Source organism: Emydura macquarii, unplaced genomic scaffold (assembly GCF_026122565.2).
Source record: "Emydura macquarii macquarii isolate MOO-44397 ecotype Brisbane River unplaced genomic scaffold, CSIRO-AGI_Emac_v2 contig_1390, whole genome shotgun sequence".
NCBI classification, from domain to species: domain Eukaryota; kingdom Metazoa; phylum Chordata; order Testudines; family Chelidae; genus Emydura; species Emydura macquarii.
In genome coordinates this window covers 18,209,519-18,230,619 of record NW_027131527.1, presented here as the reverse complement: position 1 = coordinate 18,230,619, position 21,101 = coordinate 18,209,519, and the positions used below count along the sequence as shown (strand labels likewise).

General features: G+C 39.2%; 1 protein-coding gene across 3 annotated transcripts in view; it reads left to right on the top strand.

Moving 5' to 3' along the window:
* PRKG1 (protein kinase cGMP-dependent 1) overlaps positions 1 to 21,101 on the top strand; it is an 819,482-nt gene that overhangs the window by 636,322 nt on the left and 162,059 nt on the right. For all 3 annotated transcript variants that reach the window (XM_067552762.1, XM_067552761.1, XM_067552763.1), the window contains 2 exons: positions 9,306 to 9,383; positions 15,402 to 15,496. In XM_067552762.1, coding sequence (XP_067408863.1) covers positions 9,306 to 9,383; positions 15,402 to 15,496 — 173 coding nt within the window. The remainder of the gene's footprint in view (positions 1 to 9,305; positions 9,384 to 15,401; positions 15,497 to 21,101) is intronic.

The window sequence follows — 21,101 nt, the reverse complement described above, 5'->3', positions numbered from 1 at the left end:
TTTGGATTAGATAGGTCTTCAGGAACGTTTTCTAGCATGCTGTACAGTTATTTCTAACAAGCCAATTATATTTGCAAAAATGTTCATTTACTTAAAATGAAGCTATTAGGTCATCACCTATTAGGATTTAAGCAGAAATATCTTGTGTTCATTCCAAATTAAAATGTTTCCAAATGTTTCTATAGATTGATAAAAAATTATAAAAGTGAAATCTTGGGCACTGACCCTGAAAACACGTATGTAGAACAGTAACTACAGTTATCTAATAGTGTTTGCAGGATCAGGGCCTTGATGTTTATGTGGATAACCTTTGGCTGAGGCAAGTAGTAAGAATTAAAGTATTAAGTAGTTTATCTGATATGGAATTTGAAAGGAAGAGAGAGATAAAGATAGAGCAGTAGATTCTCACGTGGTGTAAATTGGTGGAGCTATGCTGGCTTACTACAGCTGAGCAACTGGTCCAGAGAGTTTTAAACAGCTAATTATTGTATTGGATTAACATTTTCATTTTACTTTTCCTCTTACCATGCTCCTAAGAGACCTGATTCAAAGCCCACTAAAGTCAGCTAACTTCAGTGGGTTTTGGATAGGGTCCCTAATAAATGGGAATTTGAGGTTTTTGTAATATGTTCATACTATTTATTATATTCAGATGCATATTTTTGTTCATCTTTTCCCATAAAAATCAGCTTTGATTGTGGAACTTTTCTAAAGAACATTCAGTCATTGAGAAAAGTTATTACTGTATATTTTTCTTCCTGACATATTTCTTTTTGTAAATGTACTCCTCTAACTTACTCAATCACTTTTACGTTTGTGTCTTATTGAAAAATGTTCCAGACCTTGAAAGTAAAAGTTGAGTGTCCATAGCTTCTCTCTCTCTCTCGTGAATATGAAAAATATTAGTTATGTACTTACAGGTATCACAGTTTCAGGGTTCACTGCACCTTTGACACCTCCCATCCCAGTTTTCCTCTGAGACACTCTCAAGATTTCTGTCGGCCACCTGTCAATTCTCTCGGGCAGAGACCCATGTCTCTCTCACTCCATACCAAGAGTTTAGGCTTGCATCTCTGCACTTCACTGTGATTTCCCCAGCAGGTCTGACAGGGGTCCAGCAACTGTAACACCAGTTCCCAGCCAGCCTTCATAAAGTACACTGCATTCATTCTCAGAGTAAAAGCATTACAGAAAAAAACATTTATAAAAATTAAATAACTTACACATGCCAAAAGCTTACCAGAGGTCACCTCAACTCCAGCCTAGAGCTGTGGTAGATGCGAGTCTTTCAAACCCCATGACTGGGTTTGCCCACTTAGTTACTGATTCGTGTCAGTTTTAAAATCAGGAGCAAGAACCCAGACTGACCAGTTTGGCTTGTTTTTTTATACAGCTTGGATCTTTGAGCTCCAGTCTCCAAGAACAGCTATTCAGCAGTTAATGGCCCTCTCTTCAGGGTGTAGCTTCAAAAAGTTGGGTTTTTTGCATAATCAGAGTTATGGAAATTCACCTTAACACTGTCCAGGGATTCTCCCATTTAAGTCCATGCTTATCTGGCACATCTCAATATATTCTTTTGAACTTCTTACACTTCCCAGGACTCACATTGGTCACAATAGGGTTCAAGCAATGGATGCTACAATACTTAAAATAAAAACCACTAACATTATTGGTGGAATCCAAAGCAGCTGAAAACTTCACTCTTTGGTTGAAAAGTTCCAGAGGGGTAGCCGTGTTAGTCCGTATACAACGAGAGTCCTGTAGCACCTTAAAGACTAACAAATTTCTGGGAGCATAAGCTTTCGTGGGCTGCAACCCACTTCGTCAGATGCATGAAGTGGAAATCACAGGGAGGAAGTAGATATATATACATCCAAGGGTAAGAAGCAACAATGGGGAGGGCAAGTGCTAACAAAGTCAATTCAGTTAGAGTAGATGAGGCCTATTCACAATGATTGATTAGAAGGTGAGAATGTGTGAACAGTGATAATTACTTCTTGTAATGAGATAACCATTCCAAGTCCCTATTCAGACCCAGTCTGATTGTGTCAAGTTTGCAGATGAGTTCCAGCTCTGCAGTTGCTTGCTGAAGTCTGTTTTTGAAGTTTTTTTATTGAAGTATGGCAGCTTTCAAGTCAGCTACAGAGTGTCCTGGGAGATTGAAGTGCTCTCTGACTGGGTTATGGATGTTTCCATTTTTTATGTCTGATCTGTGTCCATTTATTCTTTTGTGTAGTGACAGTCCAGTTTGACCAATGTACATGGCAGAGGGGCATTGCTGGCACATGATGGCATACATTACATTAGTAGATGTGCTGGTGAATGAGCTCCTGATGTTGTGGCTGATGTGGTTAGGACCTGTGATGGTGTCACTAGAATCGATGTGCAGGCAGAGTTGGCAATGGGGTTTGTTCAGAGATAGGTTCCTGGGTTAGTGTTCTTGTGATATGGTGTACGGTTGCTGGTGAGTATTTGCTTCAGGTTGGGGGGCTGTCTGTAAGCAAGGATAGGCCTGCCTCCCATGGCTTGAGCGAGTGAGGGATCATCTGCTAGGATAGGTTGTAGATCCTTAATGATGTGTTGGAGAGATTTTAGCTGTGAGCTGTAGGTGATGTCCAATGGTGTTCTGTTGTTTTCTTTGTTGGGTCTGTCCTGTGGTAGGTGACTTCTGGGTACCCGTCTGGCTCTGTCAGTTTGTTTCTTCACCTCCCCAGATGGGTACTGTATCTTTAAGAATGTTTTATGGAGATCCTGTAGGTGTTTGTCTCTGTCTGAGGGATCGGAGCAAATCCGGTTGTATCTTAGGGCTTGGCTGTAGACAATGGATCGTGTAATGTGTCCAGGGTGGAAGCTGGAGGCATGAAGGTATGTATTGTGGACAGATGGTTTTTGGTATAGGGTGGTATTAATATGACCATCACTTATTTGTATTGTAGTGTTCAGGAAGTGGATTTCTTGTGTGCACTGGTCCAGGCTGAGGTTGATGATGGGGTGGAAATTATTGAAATCCCAGTGGAATTCTTCGAGGGACTCTTTCTCATGGGTCCAGATGATGAAAATGTCATCAATGTAGCATAGGTAAAGAAGAGGTGTTCGGGGACGAGTTTCGAGGAAGCGATGTTCTAAGTCAGCCATAAAGATGTTGGCATATTGTGGGGCTATGCGGGTGCCCATAGCTGTGCCACTGATTTGAAGGTATAGATTGTCTCCAAATCTGAAGTAGTTTTGGGTCAGGACAAAGTCACAAAGTTCAGCTACCAGGTGTGCCATATCATCATCAGGGAGACTGAACAGCCTCAGCGTCTTCTTGGCTACTGTAGTCTCTCATTATACAGTAGTTAGTGTAGTTACTATACTTACTTTCTTTTATTTCTTATATTTTTGTACTAGCCTGTTGCTGCATGTGTGCTCGTGTGTGTGTGCACACGCACATAAATAAATAAATAAAGATAGTGTTAGGCTTCTGTTAGCTAGTTGCCATAGTACTAGGGCAATCAACTCTAGGGACTGAATCAAAATTTCCAGGTTTTAAAACTTATGAATCACGTGACATGGCTATCCCCTTGAATGATGGACACTCCCCTTGAATGATGGACACATCATGTATTTTTTTTGCCTAGGGGAGGACCATATCCCTCTCCCCCAAGTGTACAGTTTTAAAGTATTTTTCAAAACACACACAGAAAGCCAGCCAGGCACATTTAAAACTGTTCCTGATGAAAAAGTCCATGAGAGGAGTCATCTTACTCTGAAGTTTCCTGTTCCTTCTTCAAAACTTCAAAACTCAGAGGCTTCAGACAAGGATTCTGGGTTTTGAAGGAACTTAGTTGGGATTTCTCTACCCTTTTTACCCTCAGAACAAGTAGCACGATGGTATATAATGGCCCCAGTGGACACTGCTGATTAAAAGACTCTGACCTCCTGTGCATGGGGTGCATGAGCTCAAAGAGTGGGGTCCATATGTGCACAACATTTTGAAGAGCCACAATTACTTTCACGTAATACCTCTACTATCCTTTGGGATAATCACACTTCCACTTTAACTTCTTCTTTGTTGGGCTAAATTCTGCCACTCATGGACTGTCAACTCCAGGTATTCCACTGAAACATCAGACCAATTTCTGTGGCAAAACACCTTCAGTTATGTAACCATGTTTAATTTATTCTATCTCCATGAAATAACCTTCATCCCAATTGTCTCATGTATACAAAAATGCACATTCATGGTTCTTGGTTTGTAAAGTTAGTCAATGATTATTTTCAGCAATGACCTATTTTCAACTTTTGGCTGTTTTCTTCAGCCGACCTGTCTCCATGGGCCTAAGCTGTCACATACTTGTCTAGGTGGCCCAGCTTAGACTCTCCTTTCCCCATGTGTGCGAGGGAAAGGGGAAGCTTGTAGCTAACTTCAGTTATCTGGACCTGGGCTGCTGTACTGTTCTCCAGAGAGCCTACCTCACCAGCCTACATTTCTAGTTTCTCCTGCTTCCTGCCAAACTGGAGTCTAGTTCTGACTACCTACTATCTAGCTCCTGGAAATAGTGCATGAAGTATACAGTGTAATCCCTTTAACTTTCTCTTTGTGGAAAGAAGGGACATCATCTGCCTCCAGAGTATTTTGACCTTTCTCCCAGACTCTGTGAGAGCATTCTGGCATTGGATTGCCTACAATTAGGAAGGGCAGGGACTGAGCTGGCTGGATGTGGGAAGTGAGTATGTGGGAAGTGGCTGGAAGAGGTGCTGAGTGAATGCACATGCTCTCTCTCTTCAGATTGGCCTTGTGAAGATTATCTGGGAAAATACATAAACCCTGGACTTGATCCTCCAAACACTTAGTCATACAAGTGATGCTTGATCTCACAAGTAGTCCCATTTGTCTCTGGAACTGCTTGCAGGAATAAAGGTTACTTGTATGACTAAGGGTTTGCAGAAATTGGACCGTGTTGTTAAAGAACAGGTTTTATGTATTTACTTCCTATGTCTTGCTTAGTAACATTTTTTAATTCATTTGTTGATCAATTTGTTTCTTGGAATCTTTTCTCTCCTCTGAGATATACCTTACTTTCCTAAGTAATGCTCAGTTTAATAGAAATATGCATAAGAGGGTGAATTAGCTCTCTCCTTCAACCTGGGTGTGCCCTCTGAAAAATACAATTGTTATACTACTTCTCTGTGATCCAGTTTTCTTGTCTCCGTGCAGAGTACTCTTTTCTGGAGTAAGGCCTAGTCTGGAAGTCAAAAACTTTGGAGTTCTAATCTTGACTTTGGTGTTGACTTTCTCAGTCTCGGACAAGTCAGATAACCATTATGCTTCAATTTTCCAACTGTAAAATGTGGATATTAATATTATTTACATACCTCATAGTGGTGTTTTGGGAATGTTTACTTAATGTGTGTAATGGACTTTGAAGACAAAAAAATTGTATAAATGCAGAATGTTTGTTGTTTTTAAAGGACCCCTTTGCAAATAGACTGGCTCTAAAAATTTTACTAGAGAAGACCCATTAAAATTAGATTCTTTAGTGCAAGTCTAGACAAATAACAATCCTAGCAGAAGTGTCAGTCTGTTAAGTCTTTGACGTGCATAGTAAGTGACAAGGACAGGACAGCCTCATTAAACCTGCTTGTTCTCCTTCCTCTTTTTTATTTCAGTTTTAATTTAGACTTCATTGCTTCTACATGTGTTACCATTAAAACTTTCAGAACTTTATTTTCATACTTTTTCATTTAGAACATTATTTTTATACTGCCTTAGATTGGTTTTCTGTAGATGAAACTGAAACTCTAATGGTAATGTAACATTTATGAACCAGCTATAAAAAGTGTTTTGTTGGTTAATTCATGTCATGTTAACTTATGTGCAAATGTTACCATCCTAACTTTCCTGACAAACAGGAAAGGTTAGAAGGATATTTATTACTTCTATTATTTATATAGCTTCATAGCTATACAGATTCTTGCACCAAGGAGCACACAGTCTAAATAAATGGAAACTGTAAAATTAAAAGGATGAAGCATGAGAATGAGCAGAGTTGATTAATGATAGAAAGTGAGAAATTATGAGAAAAAATTAGTGGATTCTTGGTTCAGGTCCCTAACACAAAGAATAAAAGACATGGAGCCACGAGTGAGAGGAGAAGACACAAAAATTTATAGGGAGAAAATATTGGGGAGAGCGTAGGTCTGGAGAAAGCTTGTAGTAAGGAAAAAAAGGGATGAAATTAAGCAGTCTGAAAGTGATGTAGAACCATGAAGTTGTAAACAACAAGACTGAAACTGATGTGGAAAGATATAGGCCAATGAACGATGGAATTCAGTGAGGAGTCAATGATCGGAATATCAAGAGAGGAAGATGGTTTTTAGCTACAGTATTTTGGATGGCCTAGAGAGTGGAGTGCTTCAAAGTTGCAAAGTAAGAAGTTATTGTAAAAAAGGCATCTGTTTCAGCAGATGGGAAAGGAAGAAAGGAGAATATTTTAGAGAGCCTGAAGAGACTGGATTTGGTGAAAACCTGAATGTGGGGGGTAATTAATAGGGAGGAGTCAAATATGACAACTAAGTTGTGAGTCTTGATAATGGGGAGGTTGATACTGAACAAATGTGTCCGAATAGACAAACCACAGGATTATGAGTCTCGAGTTCTAGCTTCTATGTCTAGCTCTGCCACTGACCTGCTAGATGACGTTGGGCAATTCACTTCACTGCTCTGTGCCTCAGTTTCCCCATCTGTCACATGGGGATAATGATACTGGCCTCTTTTGTAGAATATTTTGAGATTTATGAATAAAAACACTATATAAGAGTTAGGTATTTATTTATTTATTAAAAAGGAGTGAAACAAAAGAACTTGGAAGGAAAGTTAAGTTTAGCTTTTGTCATATTGAGTTTAAGATGTTTGTCAGGCATCCAAGATGAACTATGATGCACTCAGACTGGCAAGTAAAGGTTGGACAGATGATAAAGAGCATAAAATCAGTGAGATTTGTTGACAATGAGGGGATACGAGAGGGAGCAAGGGGGGTAGGAGATTGAAGAGATATGATCAATAGATAGTTGAAGGATTAGAGGCAGCTAGAAGGATCACAATAAATAGGAAGCATTAGGATTAAATGCAATTGTTCAGTACCCTCTGTGCTACTAGAATGTCACCTGGTAATTGAGCATTGCTCAGTAGAGAAATATTTCCTTGTGGCAGGTAAAAAGCTCTTTTAGAAAAAATCAATAAGCTTACATGTTTAGATGTCCTGTGACTGTCCCAGTCACCTTTTGCCACCACCTTTCAAAGGCTGAGGAAGGGTCACATCTCTCTTGGTGCTCTTGTTTAAGTCTTTCTGTTCATAGATTTAGCAAGGATCCAGTGCCCCAGTTTTAATGTGAAGATCAGCTTCCCAAACAGAAGACTTTCTGGACAACATTTTCAATGATTAGTGACATTCCTCAATTTTTGGGTGCCCATCTTGAGGCACCATGAAGGGATTAGATTTTCAGAAAGTGGTGCTCAACATTTTCTAAAACTGGGCCCTTTTGGTTATGCAAACTTTATGCACTCATAATCCTCATCTTAAATTATTCCTGTATCAGAGAGTCAAAACTCCTGAGTTTGTTCTTGAAAAGTTTCATGGTTTCCACTTGAACATTGTTGCTCTTCCTGCTTTGCCACATGGGCAATAAGGGAGTTCAGCTCCCAAATCCAGAGGCTCATGAGAGACCCACCAAAAGTCAGGGCCATCTGCAGAGAATCCAGGGTCATGTTTCCATGGACTTTTCCTTCGTGAAGAGTGATGAGAATTATTCAGCATTGATGACTCAGCATAAATTAATGTCCATTTTATTAATTTTTGTCTTTAGATTGTAAAGGATATTCAGACATTGGAGTTCTGTTGCTGAAGTTTTCAGTTTCCTCTGGCATTTTTGTCATGCTCAGTCAATGCAAACATTGTACAAACCTCTGCAGACTCAATTTAATTGCTTTTTAATGAATAAAATATCTTTGTTAATTGAGTTATTGTTTAATTAGACATGAATGCTTGCGTTTCCTACCACAAAGTTATTTTACTTCATATTTATTAGCTCCTAAATCAATTACTTCCAAAACAAAGATTTTTTTTCTCCTCTGTATTAAGCATTTTATGTGAATCCTAAAATATCCCTTTTCATGGTAAAGTATTTTCATCTGAGTTCAAGTGAGATCAAAAAGACTGAGGGTGAAAATGATGGATCAACAATCTGCTTTCGAAAAAATAAGGACAGTTCCAAATCCCAGTCCATTTTGAAGGTTTAGAGTATTTCAAATAAATTCCTTCATCTTGAGTCATGGTCTTTTCCTCCTGTGCTTCTGCTGATATACTACTTTCAGAACCCAGGTGATCTGGCAGTCTTTTCTGGGACTTGCTGCAGTCTTCAAATAACACGTTCACTAGAGCTTATTTGTTTCAAAGGTTCATATTGCATTCTAGGGGAGCACAAGAGATCTGAAGATAGCAATCAGTACTGCATTTATCACAAAAGCTTGATAAGGCCACCACCATTTATTTAACTAGTGGGAGATCTAGGTCAACATTTTAGGTGGGATGCTGTAACTTGACATATCTCTGCATCGATCTGTAATCGATTGGTGCTGCTGATACTCAATACCTCTGAAAGTCAGACTAGTTATTTAGGAGCCTGGATTTAGGGGCTTATCTTTTAACATACTGACTTTTATTTCTTGGTCTAAATTCACCCCTGATATTATTACATTGATTGGTGTAATAAAAGGAATTTCATCTAGCTCATGTTTAGACACTCACTCCGACTGGATAGGACAGAATATTTGCAGAAATTTTTTCAATAAACCAGGGTCAACAAATCCAGACTAATAATACAACTGATTTGAAGTAAAAATAACTGCTAAATAAAGTCATCGCTAACAACTTATAAAATAGAATGAACACCACAAACACAAATAAAAAGACCCAGAAAAGGACCATTGTTATAAACTGTTTATTACCATAGGTTTTGTTTTTACTGAATGCTCTGCTGAAAAATTCCTGTGTCTCATTCAATTAGGATACATAGATTGAGGATAATGCATCCAAACAAAAGCTGGCACTAATAAAATAATAAGAAAAATGGGCAAGACAAAAATTATTTCTTTTTCACTATTATATTTCTTGACATAGGGTAATTCTTAAATCGTGACAGATGTTAGGCTTGGATAAAATTCATTCAGGCTTACTGCTTCCCTAAGAGTTATCTTGTGAAACTGTTAGACTGCAAACTGAGTGACAGTCTGATTCTTTTTGTTCTTGTTAATTTTTCTACAGACACACTATGAAAACGGAGAGTACATTATCAGGCAAGGTGCTCGAGGGGACACTTTCTTTATAATCAGCAAAGGAAAGGTAAGTTGTTGTTCCCCTTCAAAGCAAGTGTCATGCACAATGATGATGTAATTCTGGGATTACGTTGCCATCCAATGCTTTTCTTGCAGGGCCACAAAGGTTACACATTTCACATTTAATTAAACTTCTTGGCACAGTGTCAGTGGGGGTGAATGGCCAAAAGAAAAAAAAACCACACACACACAAAAGATAAATCTCACACATTGTTTTACATGTACTCACAATGAACGCTTTCTGGTTCATGAAAACCGATGTAAACTTCAGATACAAATCTAAACTTCTCAAGTTTTGGGATTGTTTGTTTGCTTGCTTGATTGTTTGGATTTTTGTTTTAGTATATTGTATAGATAGGGACCAACCGCAAAGGGAGATCTAGGTCTAGGATTTTGGTTTTGTCTCATTTCTGTTTATGTGAGTTCTTCTAAACAGCATTCTTCTCAAAAGCAGAATTCACAGGTAGCTCCAAATATGCATTGCGTGTAGTAACAACCTTTGTTCAAAACTGTCGTAGGCAATAGAAAATAAGGGTATAATATGGTGAAATGCACATTTGGTTTTTTGGGGAGATTATGTTTCTCTCTTTTAATAATGTATTGTAAGTGAATTTTGTGCTTACTAAAGGTGTCAGATTTACAGCCCTGAAAACTGAATTTCTCTATGAGGCCACCACATTTTTTAAAAAGAAAATCTTCAACACCTACTTTAAGATTGTCGCCCAGGAAATGAGAGAGTAGGGAAATAGAAAAAGATGGGTGAAAAGTGGCTTGGAGATGCTTGGAAGAACCATGTCACTGGGTGTTTGGGTCACAGTTCCCCTCCAGTCTTCTATCATCACCCTTGCTTCCAATTTCCAATTCCTATGCTTGTGCGTCCATGCTCAATCCCCTACCTTAAGGCTGACTTCATAACCTGTTGGGCATGTACTACATTTAGTGTTTTGCTTGGCACCCATCTTCTCATTCTCCATCCTATTTAAGTCTAAGAATGCTATAAAGAAGAATAATGTACAGATTATGTCCCATACTGAATGGCATGCTAGATTTCAGATAAATGATTGTGGCTGACAGCAGACAGGGACATTCAGAAACATTCAGCTACCATAATGACAAATGCACTATAATAACCTAGAGAGAGAGGTAGGCGGTAGAACATCATCTGCACATAAGCCCAGCTGGACTTGAATTCAGAATTAAGAGAGGTGGTGAGGATCATCAAGCAGAGGAAAGAGAGTAGGAGAATGATCAAGAAACCATTAAGAGATATTGTAAGAGAGAGAGTGAGGAAAGCCACGTGCAGTAAAATCGGACAGGATTCTAGGACAAACTGGGTAAACCCAGATGTTTGGTCACTCTGTCTGACTATCCCCTGAATGGGTAGAGTGTATTTAGCAACAGTGCAGACTACCTCACTAAAATACCTGCTGGCAGTTGAGTGGCCAGGCCCTTTCATCTGTTGACTTATCTATGAAGGGCTGGTGTACACTAGAAAGATAAATTGACCCAGCTATGTCCCTCAAGGGTGTTAAAAAATTTGCACCCCCTGGAAGCCTATCTAAGCCCTAGTGTAGAAAGTGCTAAGTTGACAGAAGAATTCTTCCATCGACCTAGTTACGGCCTTGCGGAGAGGTCAATTTACTACAGCAATGGAAGAACCCCTTACGCTGCTGTAGTATGTGTATTCGCTATAGCTGCAGCACAGCAGCTCTGCCACTGTAGCATTTCTAGTATAGACATAACCTAAGACTGCCAACATGAGTGCCAGTTATGTTGGTACATCTTGTAACATGGACATATACCTCCTAGGAATGAAATATATGATAGCAGCTATTGTATTACATTTAGTCAGTACCATGTTGGGCTAGATTTGAACCAGAAATACATATTTTAATCCCTTGCTCTAAATATAATTATTATTTTTTAGTATTTGTATTGCCATAGCACCTATATGTATACACTGTAGATAGAACAAATAAACACTTCTTTTTTTGTTAAGATTTAAATCATGGGGACCCACAGAACTGTTAAGCTGTCTTTCTGAACTAAAATAAAATACATTGTACTATATTTTTATTGAACATGTAGTAAAATTTGATGGCTGCTTTGAGGCCTAAGCCTCTACTCAGCAATCTACAAGGGGGGGAAAATGCTTTTAACCTCTTTGTTTTCCTTCAAAATCTTGGTAGCTTCTGACAGTTCTTTCTTGCCAGTTGAAAATTCCATTCTATTTAATGTGATACTGTTAAGCGAGGCAAACACATTGCTCCTTGCCACAGCAGGATGCAAATGTTCAAGGGAACACACTGCAGTTTCCCACTGCAGAGAATACATACTGAAAAACAGATAACATCTAAAGAGGAGAGAGAAATTGGAAAACAGGGTCAATCCCAATCTCCTATTTACAGTTCTTATATGTGTTCAAAGTCACAGGTTATTGCAGGCATTTTATTATGAAAGGCAACAAAAAGCCCAGACATATGGGAGGGGAAGAGAGAGTTGTTTAGTTAGTTCTGACATGACTGCCACACATGCCAGGATATCTTCTGAGAGAGCATATGACCTTGCCAGCTCCCAAGTACTGAAGCTAGTACTCTGTCTTGCTCACACTCTCTCTGTCTCTCTAACCAATATTTTATCAATCAGCTGAAGTCAAATGTTCATTAGAAGGGGGAAAAAGCTGTGTGTATTTTCCATGTGAATAAGTCTGTCACTGGCAGGTTTTCTAAATGGAGCACATCATGGGGTACACGTTTATTATGAGTGCTCAGAAAGTTCTTTGGTGTTATCTTCCTCCTTCTTGTCCTCTGTCCTCTGCTCCCCCTCCCCCCAATCAATTCTCTCATCATACTCTCATGCTTTTCCAGCTTCTTCTGATCAGGAGTAACTGGTACCATCATAATCTTTTCCTTACCTCTCTGAAGAAGGAAAAACATGACACAAATGATCCCCACATGAGCATTCCTCTCCAGACACACTGGCCGAATCTGCATCATCCTGTACTCTAAACAGGCTACACCCCATCCTCTGAATTCCTAAGGGTCCCCAGGTCCCTAACTGATAGATTTACCAGTCAGAGTGCAAAACAGATGGCTATTTCTGTGCAGCCAATCACTACAGTCTGCACTGCAGTAACAACAAAGCCAGAACATTATGGAGAAGCTGTGCTGGTGGTACACAGACATCTACATGGGGTCTAAATGTCTGTTTGGCAGACCCCTTTTTTCCCTTTATTGCTTATTTCCATGTTCATTGTGAAAGCTGATGGCTAGCCAAGGCAGCTGAAATAAAACAATGCTTGTTGAAATGGGCCACAGGCCCTTGATCAGAGATCGGAGATGGAGGCTGTTACAGGGATTCCCACTGTGCCCTTTTTAACTAGAAGTGCGCACATCCACCACACTACTACAGATTTCCAGAGAGGACGGTGGTGAAAGGTGATGGCTGGCAGAAAGTGGAGATCAGTAAATTTAATACATTCATTTGGCAAGTATATGAAATCTCTGCTGTATGTGAAAACAGTGCCATGACAACAATACAGCACAGGCCTGTGTTCCCAGAACTCAGTGCCAGAGTCCAGGCATTAAAACTGTTAAATGAGATGAATTAAAGTATGTGACTTGTACCTTTCACAAACAAGGCCACACAGCATCCCAAACTGAACACTGGGCTAGACAGGTAAATAAACCAAGTCAGGATCTGACCGCAGCCATGTACCTGGGCATGCATATGCTGCATGCAATTACTTGGTCTGAATAATATCAGAGACCATTAGTTGTAAAGCTGTTTCTAGTTTCTGATATTCATATAGCTTAATGTATCCAGCAGTGATAACTTGGGCAAAACCTAGCTTACATGAACAATAAAGGTCCTAAAAATTCCTTAATCCTGCCAGCCTCGTTTCTCTCACCAATTTACTCCTTTGGTCACCCAGAGAATGTCTGCACTGCAATTAGAAATCTGCAGCCTGTGCCAGTTGACTCCAGTTCACAGGACTTAGCTTGGGCCACGGAGCAATGTAGATGTTCGGGCTCACGCTGGAGCCCAGCCTCTAGGACACCCTGTGAGGTGAATAAATTGTTTACTATCAATAGATTGCCTCCTTCTGCTCATAACATGCTGGTAGTCTGGCACTGTTCAGTGCTCAGTCAGTATAGTGAGATCATGTGCCATACTATGCTGCTGCATGCCATTTTTCCTGTAAAAAGCAATGTCACATAACAGGTGCATGATTGGTGCCATATTATCTGGTGATTAATGTGTATCATCACTTTAAACTGTGTGGCAGCTCTGTAATCCCTTGGCATTTCTTTTCTGGGAGACACAGAGGATCACAGAGAAACAGATTAAAAGGTATTAAGATTTTCTTTACTTGCTCAGGTTTTTTTCCATCTGCTGCAAACAGTTCTATTCAGTCTGTTTAGACTTTCCCTACCCTCCTCTGATCTTTGATGACTCACTGCAGAAGTGTATTGTAGGCTGAGTGCTCATTAATGATTGAGCATCCATAACAAGAGACAGGAGAAGATAGAGGAAATGTTCTTTTGTTTTAACAATAAAATTAAACTAGCAAGCTTTCCATATCCCCCAAATGAGAACTAAATTAAACGGTTTGAAATCCTGAATTGCTTTGTGAATTTGCATATGGAAAATTTGAGATGTCCACAAAATGCAAGTGGGATTTGCAAATTTGATCTAAGGGTGAAATGTTACCATTTTCCTCTGCCCACCAAATTTGTTGCACTGGATGTTGCACTTAGACCAGCATCCTCTTTCACTCTGCCCAGTTTAAAACATTATTGAGATTTGACCCTAGTAAGTCTAGGCCCAAAGAAAAGAAATGCTCCTCATATGAGGGTCATATAGATTCCAGGTCTACCTATCACCTTTTCAAGGGACTTCTGAATCTTTGGTGGACTAATGGAGTGTGCCGTATCATCCTTAATACTAGTGGTATATCAAGGAAGGATTTGCCTTGCCGGGGTTGCTAGGAGTTTACCAGTTTCTCCTGGACAGACAACAAACTACAAGGAAATCAGGGTTTCTTACTATCTTAATACAATGTGGAATGGTCTTCAGAAGCGCAATTAGAAGATTTTAGAAAAAAATTAAAGGAATTAGGATCTCCAATGCTGGAACTCCATCTCCAGTGGATGTGAAGACCTCCTATTGCCCTATTTTTTTAAAAAAATCAGTGCCAACAGCAGGCTCACACTACACATCATTTTTTTGCTGGGCTGGAAATCAACTTTGCATCTACAAAACATTCTTTTCTATTTTCACAGCAAAGGAAAATATGTCAAGGCACAGCTGCAGACCCTCATTTTTCCTTAAATTGGGAAAGGCTGTTAAGCCACGTTTATGGTTTTTTATTTTATTGCATTGCTTTTTATTTTCATTTTTTTAATTAAACATGCATGGAAGTTCTTTATTTCTGCTCCAATGGGCATTTGGGATCCATGACCATGTCCTTTTCAGTGACTGAAAGAGGGAGGTTCGTCATCCTCTAATGTTCTTTCTTCATTTCAGCTTGTAGACTTGTTTCCTAATTACTGAATGTTGCCAGACAAAATAACCTAAAACACTGTAATAAATCCATCTTGCACACACAAAAGATTTGGACCTCCAGTTCAACAGTTGACCCCATACAGACAGACCCCTGTGCTCATACAGTCTGTTGCAGGATTGGGGCCTAAAACACTATATAAATGAGAGGATAGAATTCATATTAGTATTGTCAAGAATAATACATACCCCAATAAAAATAATTATATATTTCCATGAATGGCCTAAGAGGCTTGTATGGGGGACTGGACGCGTAGTACAGTACTACAGTAGTATGCTTGATTACACAGAACTAAAATGGTGATTGGCAAGCCTCTAAAGAAGTTCAGGATACAGGAATTATCAAGTTAACCAGATAGGAACCTGAATCTGGGCATTAATTGAAAGTGCCATAAGATGACTCAGACATTCCCAAATTAATAGGCTTTATTAATAAATCCTTGTTTTGTTTTTTCCACAGGTAAATGTTACTCGTGAAGATTCACCCAGTGAAGAGCCAATCTTTCTCCGCACTTTAGGGAAAGGAGATTGGTTTGGAGAAAAAGCACTTCAGGGGTAAGTGCTGCAAATTACAGAGCTGTTTAACTGTGATTCACCGCAGATAGAATTCTGGAATAGATCATTGGGCTCTTGCAACTAGAAGATAGAACTGAATTCTAAACAATCTTACCCACTCATTATCCTGGAGGCACTGGTAGCCAATCTGTAGTGAATTGGAATTTGGCCTTAAATTGGTAATAAAATCCCTGTTTTGTACTTAAATGTCTGAATCTAGACCTCAGACTTGTAAACATAAGAGAATATTCATTCATCTTCGCAATGTGGCCCCTTTTTCCAGGCAATTTAGGTCTTATAAGCTTTTCTTATTTTTAAAATTTCCCATCTCGTGTTATGTTTCATGCGTTGGGTGAGGACATAACAGCTGATTGCCTGTTCTTTTCAGTTATGTTGATGGCGTACATACTTGAGCAACCTAAACTGTTTGGAATGAAGTTTTTTTGTTTGGGGGATATAACAATACTTGGGGTAAACTTAAAAATGTAAATAGTAGTCCACTATACAAGTTAATACTGTATAGGAGTATGAAAATATAGTACTCCATTTCTTCAATGATATTGTAAAGGTAAATAGGAAAGGCAATGATAGACACTTTTTATAGGTATAGATGTACTGTAGAACATACAGCGATTTAGTTGCATGTTAATGTTAGTGGGCACCATACAGCTAAATCTCCACATCTCATTCTGAAAATTTACCTCTGCATATGAGCTGTATGGCAACCTTTTTCATACTGAGACCTCCACATTCAATCATTCATAAGTCAGTCTTCCTCAAAAAAGCCCCAGAACCTTTTAAGCCAAATTTTGTGGACCTTCTGACATCTAGAGAGAATTAGCAAACATAATTACCCATATCAAGTGTACAGAATTCATGAGTCAGAGGCAAGCCCACCAAAATCATGAACCTCTTAAATAATAAATTTGAGGTTGTTTTAATTTGCCTTCTGTTTTTTTTAATCTTTAGGGTACACTTAGGACATATTTCCAAGCTTTTTCGTTGCAGCCATGTGGGCTATAACCCTTTTTTTTTTTTTTTTTTTTTTTTTTTCTTTTTTCAAATGGGCTTCAAGAAAACACCAGATATCATCAGACTTGCAATAAAATTTTGAGAGTTGGCAACAATGGGCCAAATAAATCTGCTTTAGGAAGCAAACGGATCTGGGAAATAGAAGGAGGCTTACAATGCACCTCCTCAAATAACTTCTAATAATACAACTACTCCAGAGTGTTGGTTCTTATTTTTCAATCACATTAAACAGAAAATATTTCCAAATACAGTTGTGTTTGTTCACTGTCTTAAACTAAAATGAATTAGTTAGTTAGAATAGGTATTTAAACAATTGTATATATTAAAATATTCAATATAAAATGGCTTTGATCTTCTGAAATTAACCTGAAATCTTGCAATAATTGGTATTATATTTTTCAGTTTCTAGAGGTAGGATAATACCTAGATGCTTTTTGAATGAAAGTGTACATATCTGCAATACTGCAGGTCCAGTTTACTAGGAAACTCAATAATGCTGTAGCTAGACTTAAATTTGATACAATTTGGAAGTATATCTGCAGCTAGATAAATAGCTGACAAATGTTTATATATTAAATGTGTAGACATCACTTTTCAATAATGTTTTCAAAGCAAGATGTGTATACATGTCTCTATGAAACGTGTTTGTGAATATTAATTTAATATAGATAGATAATAGATGAGCAGTAGATATTTTCTTTGCACCAGTTTAGCATTTAAAGGTAATTTTTTAAAGCTTTCTTTGGAATTTTTAGTCATATGACATCTATTGACTTCAGTGGGAATTGGTCAGCAATAACTTCATCCAGTGCTATGAAAATATATCCGACAGGATAATATGTTTAAAAATAAAAAACTGAGGCTCTTGTGTAATTTCATATGCATTATGTCCAGTTACAACTAACAGCAGTAGGGCATATTACTGTTTCAACCATATTGAATAGTTGCAGTCTTCATTGTGCATATTGCTGCACAGCAGGAATTTGGATAACAAGTATTTTGTGTGATCGCTTGGAGATATGTATGCTGACATACTAATCCTATGATGACGTGCATTAACCTATTTTTCTAAGCAGTACACATGATACACTTTATTATTTCACACTATCCCATTCACAGTAAAAGAAACAAAACAAGTCACAAAATTACCATAGTTTTTATGGTAATAGTTAAACTTCCCAAATACTAGAGGACTAGAAATAGTCACTGTAAATTAATTTTTGCTGTATTTCGTAGTTTAAAAATTTGTCAACAAATAATTTATATTGATTATTTCTAGCAACAGGCAGGTGGCAGAACTCATCTACATAGTCCAGCAGGGAGCAAGAAAATAATGTAATGCAATTTCCTGGCCAACATCTATTACACTAAAATCAGCTCTATAGTAGTTTATATTTTCTGTTGTGCTCTTTTTGTACCATACCAATGGGAAATAGCATCTGCAGCTGAATTCTAGCATTTTCCAAAAGTGTAAGATACAAGGGATTCTAATTTATAGTATAGATACACTAGTGAACATAGTGTATATAAGGTAGATACACTAGCGGTTCTCAAACTTTTTGGCCTCAGGACCCATTTGTAAATGTTTATTACCTGTTGCGACACAGTAAATAGTCTGGGGGTGGAGGCCCTGGGGCACAGCCATAACTAGGCATTTTAGCGCCTGGGCCGAGCAAGCATATTTGCACCCCCTACCAGAGACGATGTGTGGGGAGCATACGGGTCATGTGCCTCTCCTCCCCACCTCCCAGATTTTTTGGTTGTGCCCTCCCCAGCCCAGACAAACTGGGTGGCCCACTGAGAGGACTTTGAGGGTGGAGATGGTGCTCCCCCATCAAACCCTGCCACACCCTGCCCCCAGGCATCACCAGCCCAAGCCACCCCCACGGCTTTGTGCCCTGTGCAGCTGACCCACTCACCCAGCCCTGGTTATATTCCTGTCCTGGGATAGTTTTGATCAGATCCTGTCCAGCACTCACCCCACACAGTGGTGGCTTCTGCAGCTCCTGTGCTGTGGGGCCAGCTGGCCTTGGCTCTTTGCTTTGGGTGCTGCAACCTCTGGGGTTGCAGCATACTCAGGTTTGGCCTCACCCCCCTGAATGGACCAAATTTTTGTAAGTGATTTTGTGACCTGGCTTATGGGGTTACAGTGCCACTCACTCAAATTTGGCCTCCTGGACTCCCAAAGTCACGACAGCTGGGCCAAACCAGAGTGGTGCTGGGGCCTCAGAGGTTGCAGTGCCTGGAGCAGGGATGTGAGAGCAACCAGCCCTGTGGGACAGGAACCACAGGAGCTGCCACGCGATCCTTTGAAACAGTCTGGTCACCCAGTTTTGGATTCCAATCCACAGGTTGAGAAACCCTGCACTAGTTTACCCCTTTAAGAAATGTCAGTAATTCTAGAATATGATGCTTATTAAACTTCTCTTCCTTGTTACCCCCCTTCCTCTTCCTCCTGCAAGCTTCAAAATGTTATCTCACTGAAGCTCCCAGCTCTTATTGACTGAGGATCCCAAAAGTCATTTAGATTCTCATATGCCATGTGGCAATGCAATAGCCTGCCAGGTAATTAATAACCATTGATGACTATTCCAGAAGCTAGGCAGTATATTTGTGTAATTCTCAGTGACTGAATAAATATAGTTATTCCATAAGCTAATGTGAGGATAGTGTAACAGCCTATTACAATTAATACCTGTGAATCAAAATATCCCATTGTACTCTTTCTTTTTACTGCTGTGTCATTTCTATAGATTAACTGCGATTCCTAAATCAAGGCTTATTTAACATCATTGTTTGATGTTTGACGACATTAACGTATTTTGTGCTGTTCTTCTTTGGAGCTTGCCAAAGAGTGTACCTTAAAATATACAACTTCATCTTTTCATTTTCCATATATTTCAGTTTAAAAGGGGTTGGCAGATAATGGAAGGAGAGAGAAAGAAGGAGGAAGGAAGACATGCCTTAATTTTAATATTCCAGTGAAATCATGTAAAAAGACGTATTTTTCCTTTTAAATCTTTTATATGGAGGGACGAAAAATTGTGAGGAGCTACACTTTTTCTGGGTAGATGAGGAAGGACTTGGCTCTCAATTTGTTTAGCCAGGGATTTTGAGCCTGACAGACTTATTGATTCCTGAAATGTCCATGTTGTGAATTTAAGTTAACGTTTCAATATTGCCAATTTGCATGATTTTTAATGCAAGTCTCACAATATTTGAGTGTTTTTATTTATTTATCTATGTATTTGTATTATTATGTATAGTGCCTACGAGTCTGAATCATGGACCAGGATCCTATCCTGCTACAAAAGCAGAACAAAAAGATAGCCTCTGCCACAAGGATCTTACAAGTTTTTTTGTAGGCATCATGGTAAAGGAGAGTGTTAAGGAGGGTTTTGAAGGTGAGGTAATTTTGCTGATGTTTATCGGGAGTGCCTCCCAACCCTGTGGGAAGCATGAGAGAAAGCACAAAGGTCTTTGTATGAGAAGTTAAGAAGTAGGCAGTGAAAACTGGCATCATGGGCTGAATGGAGGCAAACATTAACATCTTGATAGTGAGAGACAGGTAGAGTGAGGATTGACTTTGACAGGCCTTGAAAGTGAAACAAGCATCTAAAATTTGACGCAATAGGATAGGGGAAGCCAGTAGAGGGATTCAAACAGGGGTGTGATGTGGTCAAAGCAACAGAGTAGGAAAACGATCTTTGCAGCAGCATTTTAAATAGATATGAGTCAGGAAAGATTGTATTTGTTAAGGTAAGAGAGCAGGATGTTGCAGTAATTGAGACACAGTCTAATGAGCACTTGGATGAGAGTTTTAGTTGTGTAGATGGATAAGAAAGGCATATTTTAGAGATGTTATGCAGAAAGAATTGACAAGATTTAGCCTGGGTGTCAGAACCTAGATAGAGGTTGTAGTGAAAGTCAAAGTTTTTAAATTCTCATTAATTTCTGAATTCTGCCTTTAATTTCACAAAGTTTTGCCCCCTCTCCAAAATGGCCACCGTTTCCCATTTCTGGCAATGGAACTGAAGCTACAGGCTTGGTTTACACTGCTGTCGACAGGAGTGTAAGTACTGTAGCTTGCGTATCTCCCATCAACTTACTTATGTTGCTGTACTACAGTGTCTTCACTGCACTGCATTGACGAGAGATGCTCTCCAGTTGATGCAGCCTTACTCCTTTCGGGGAGGTGGATTAATCGTGTCGACCGGAGAGCACTTCTGGATCGATTGAGCGGGTCTTCTCAGCCCGCTCAATAGATCCTGCTGCATCAACCCCCTTGGAGTTGGCAGTGTAGACATACCCGCAATTTACCCTTGAAATGGATATATGAAATGGATGCTATATCCATTTAAGCCTTTACAGGTGAAAGTGAGGCTTCCCTAGCAAACTGTTCAAGTTTGTGTTATATAGGCTTACATTCAGGCTACTCAAAGCAGGTTCTTTAGTGAAACTATGTCTTTTTGGATCTACAGTTTTAAGTATCTATTTTGTGTATTTGTGTGAAACATAACAGGCCAAATCCTTCAGAGATTAGTAGGAGCCAAGAGCATTATCTCAAACTAAC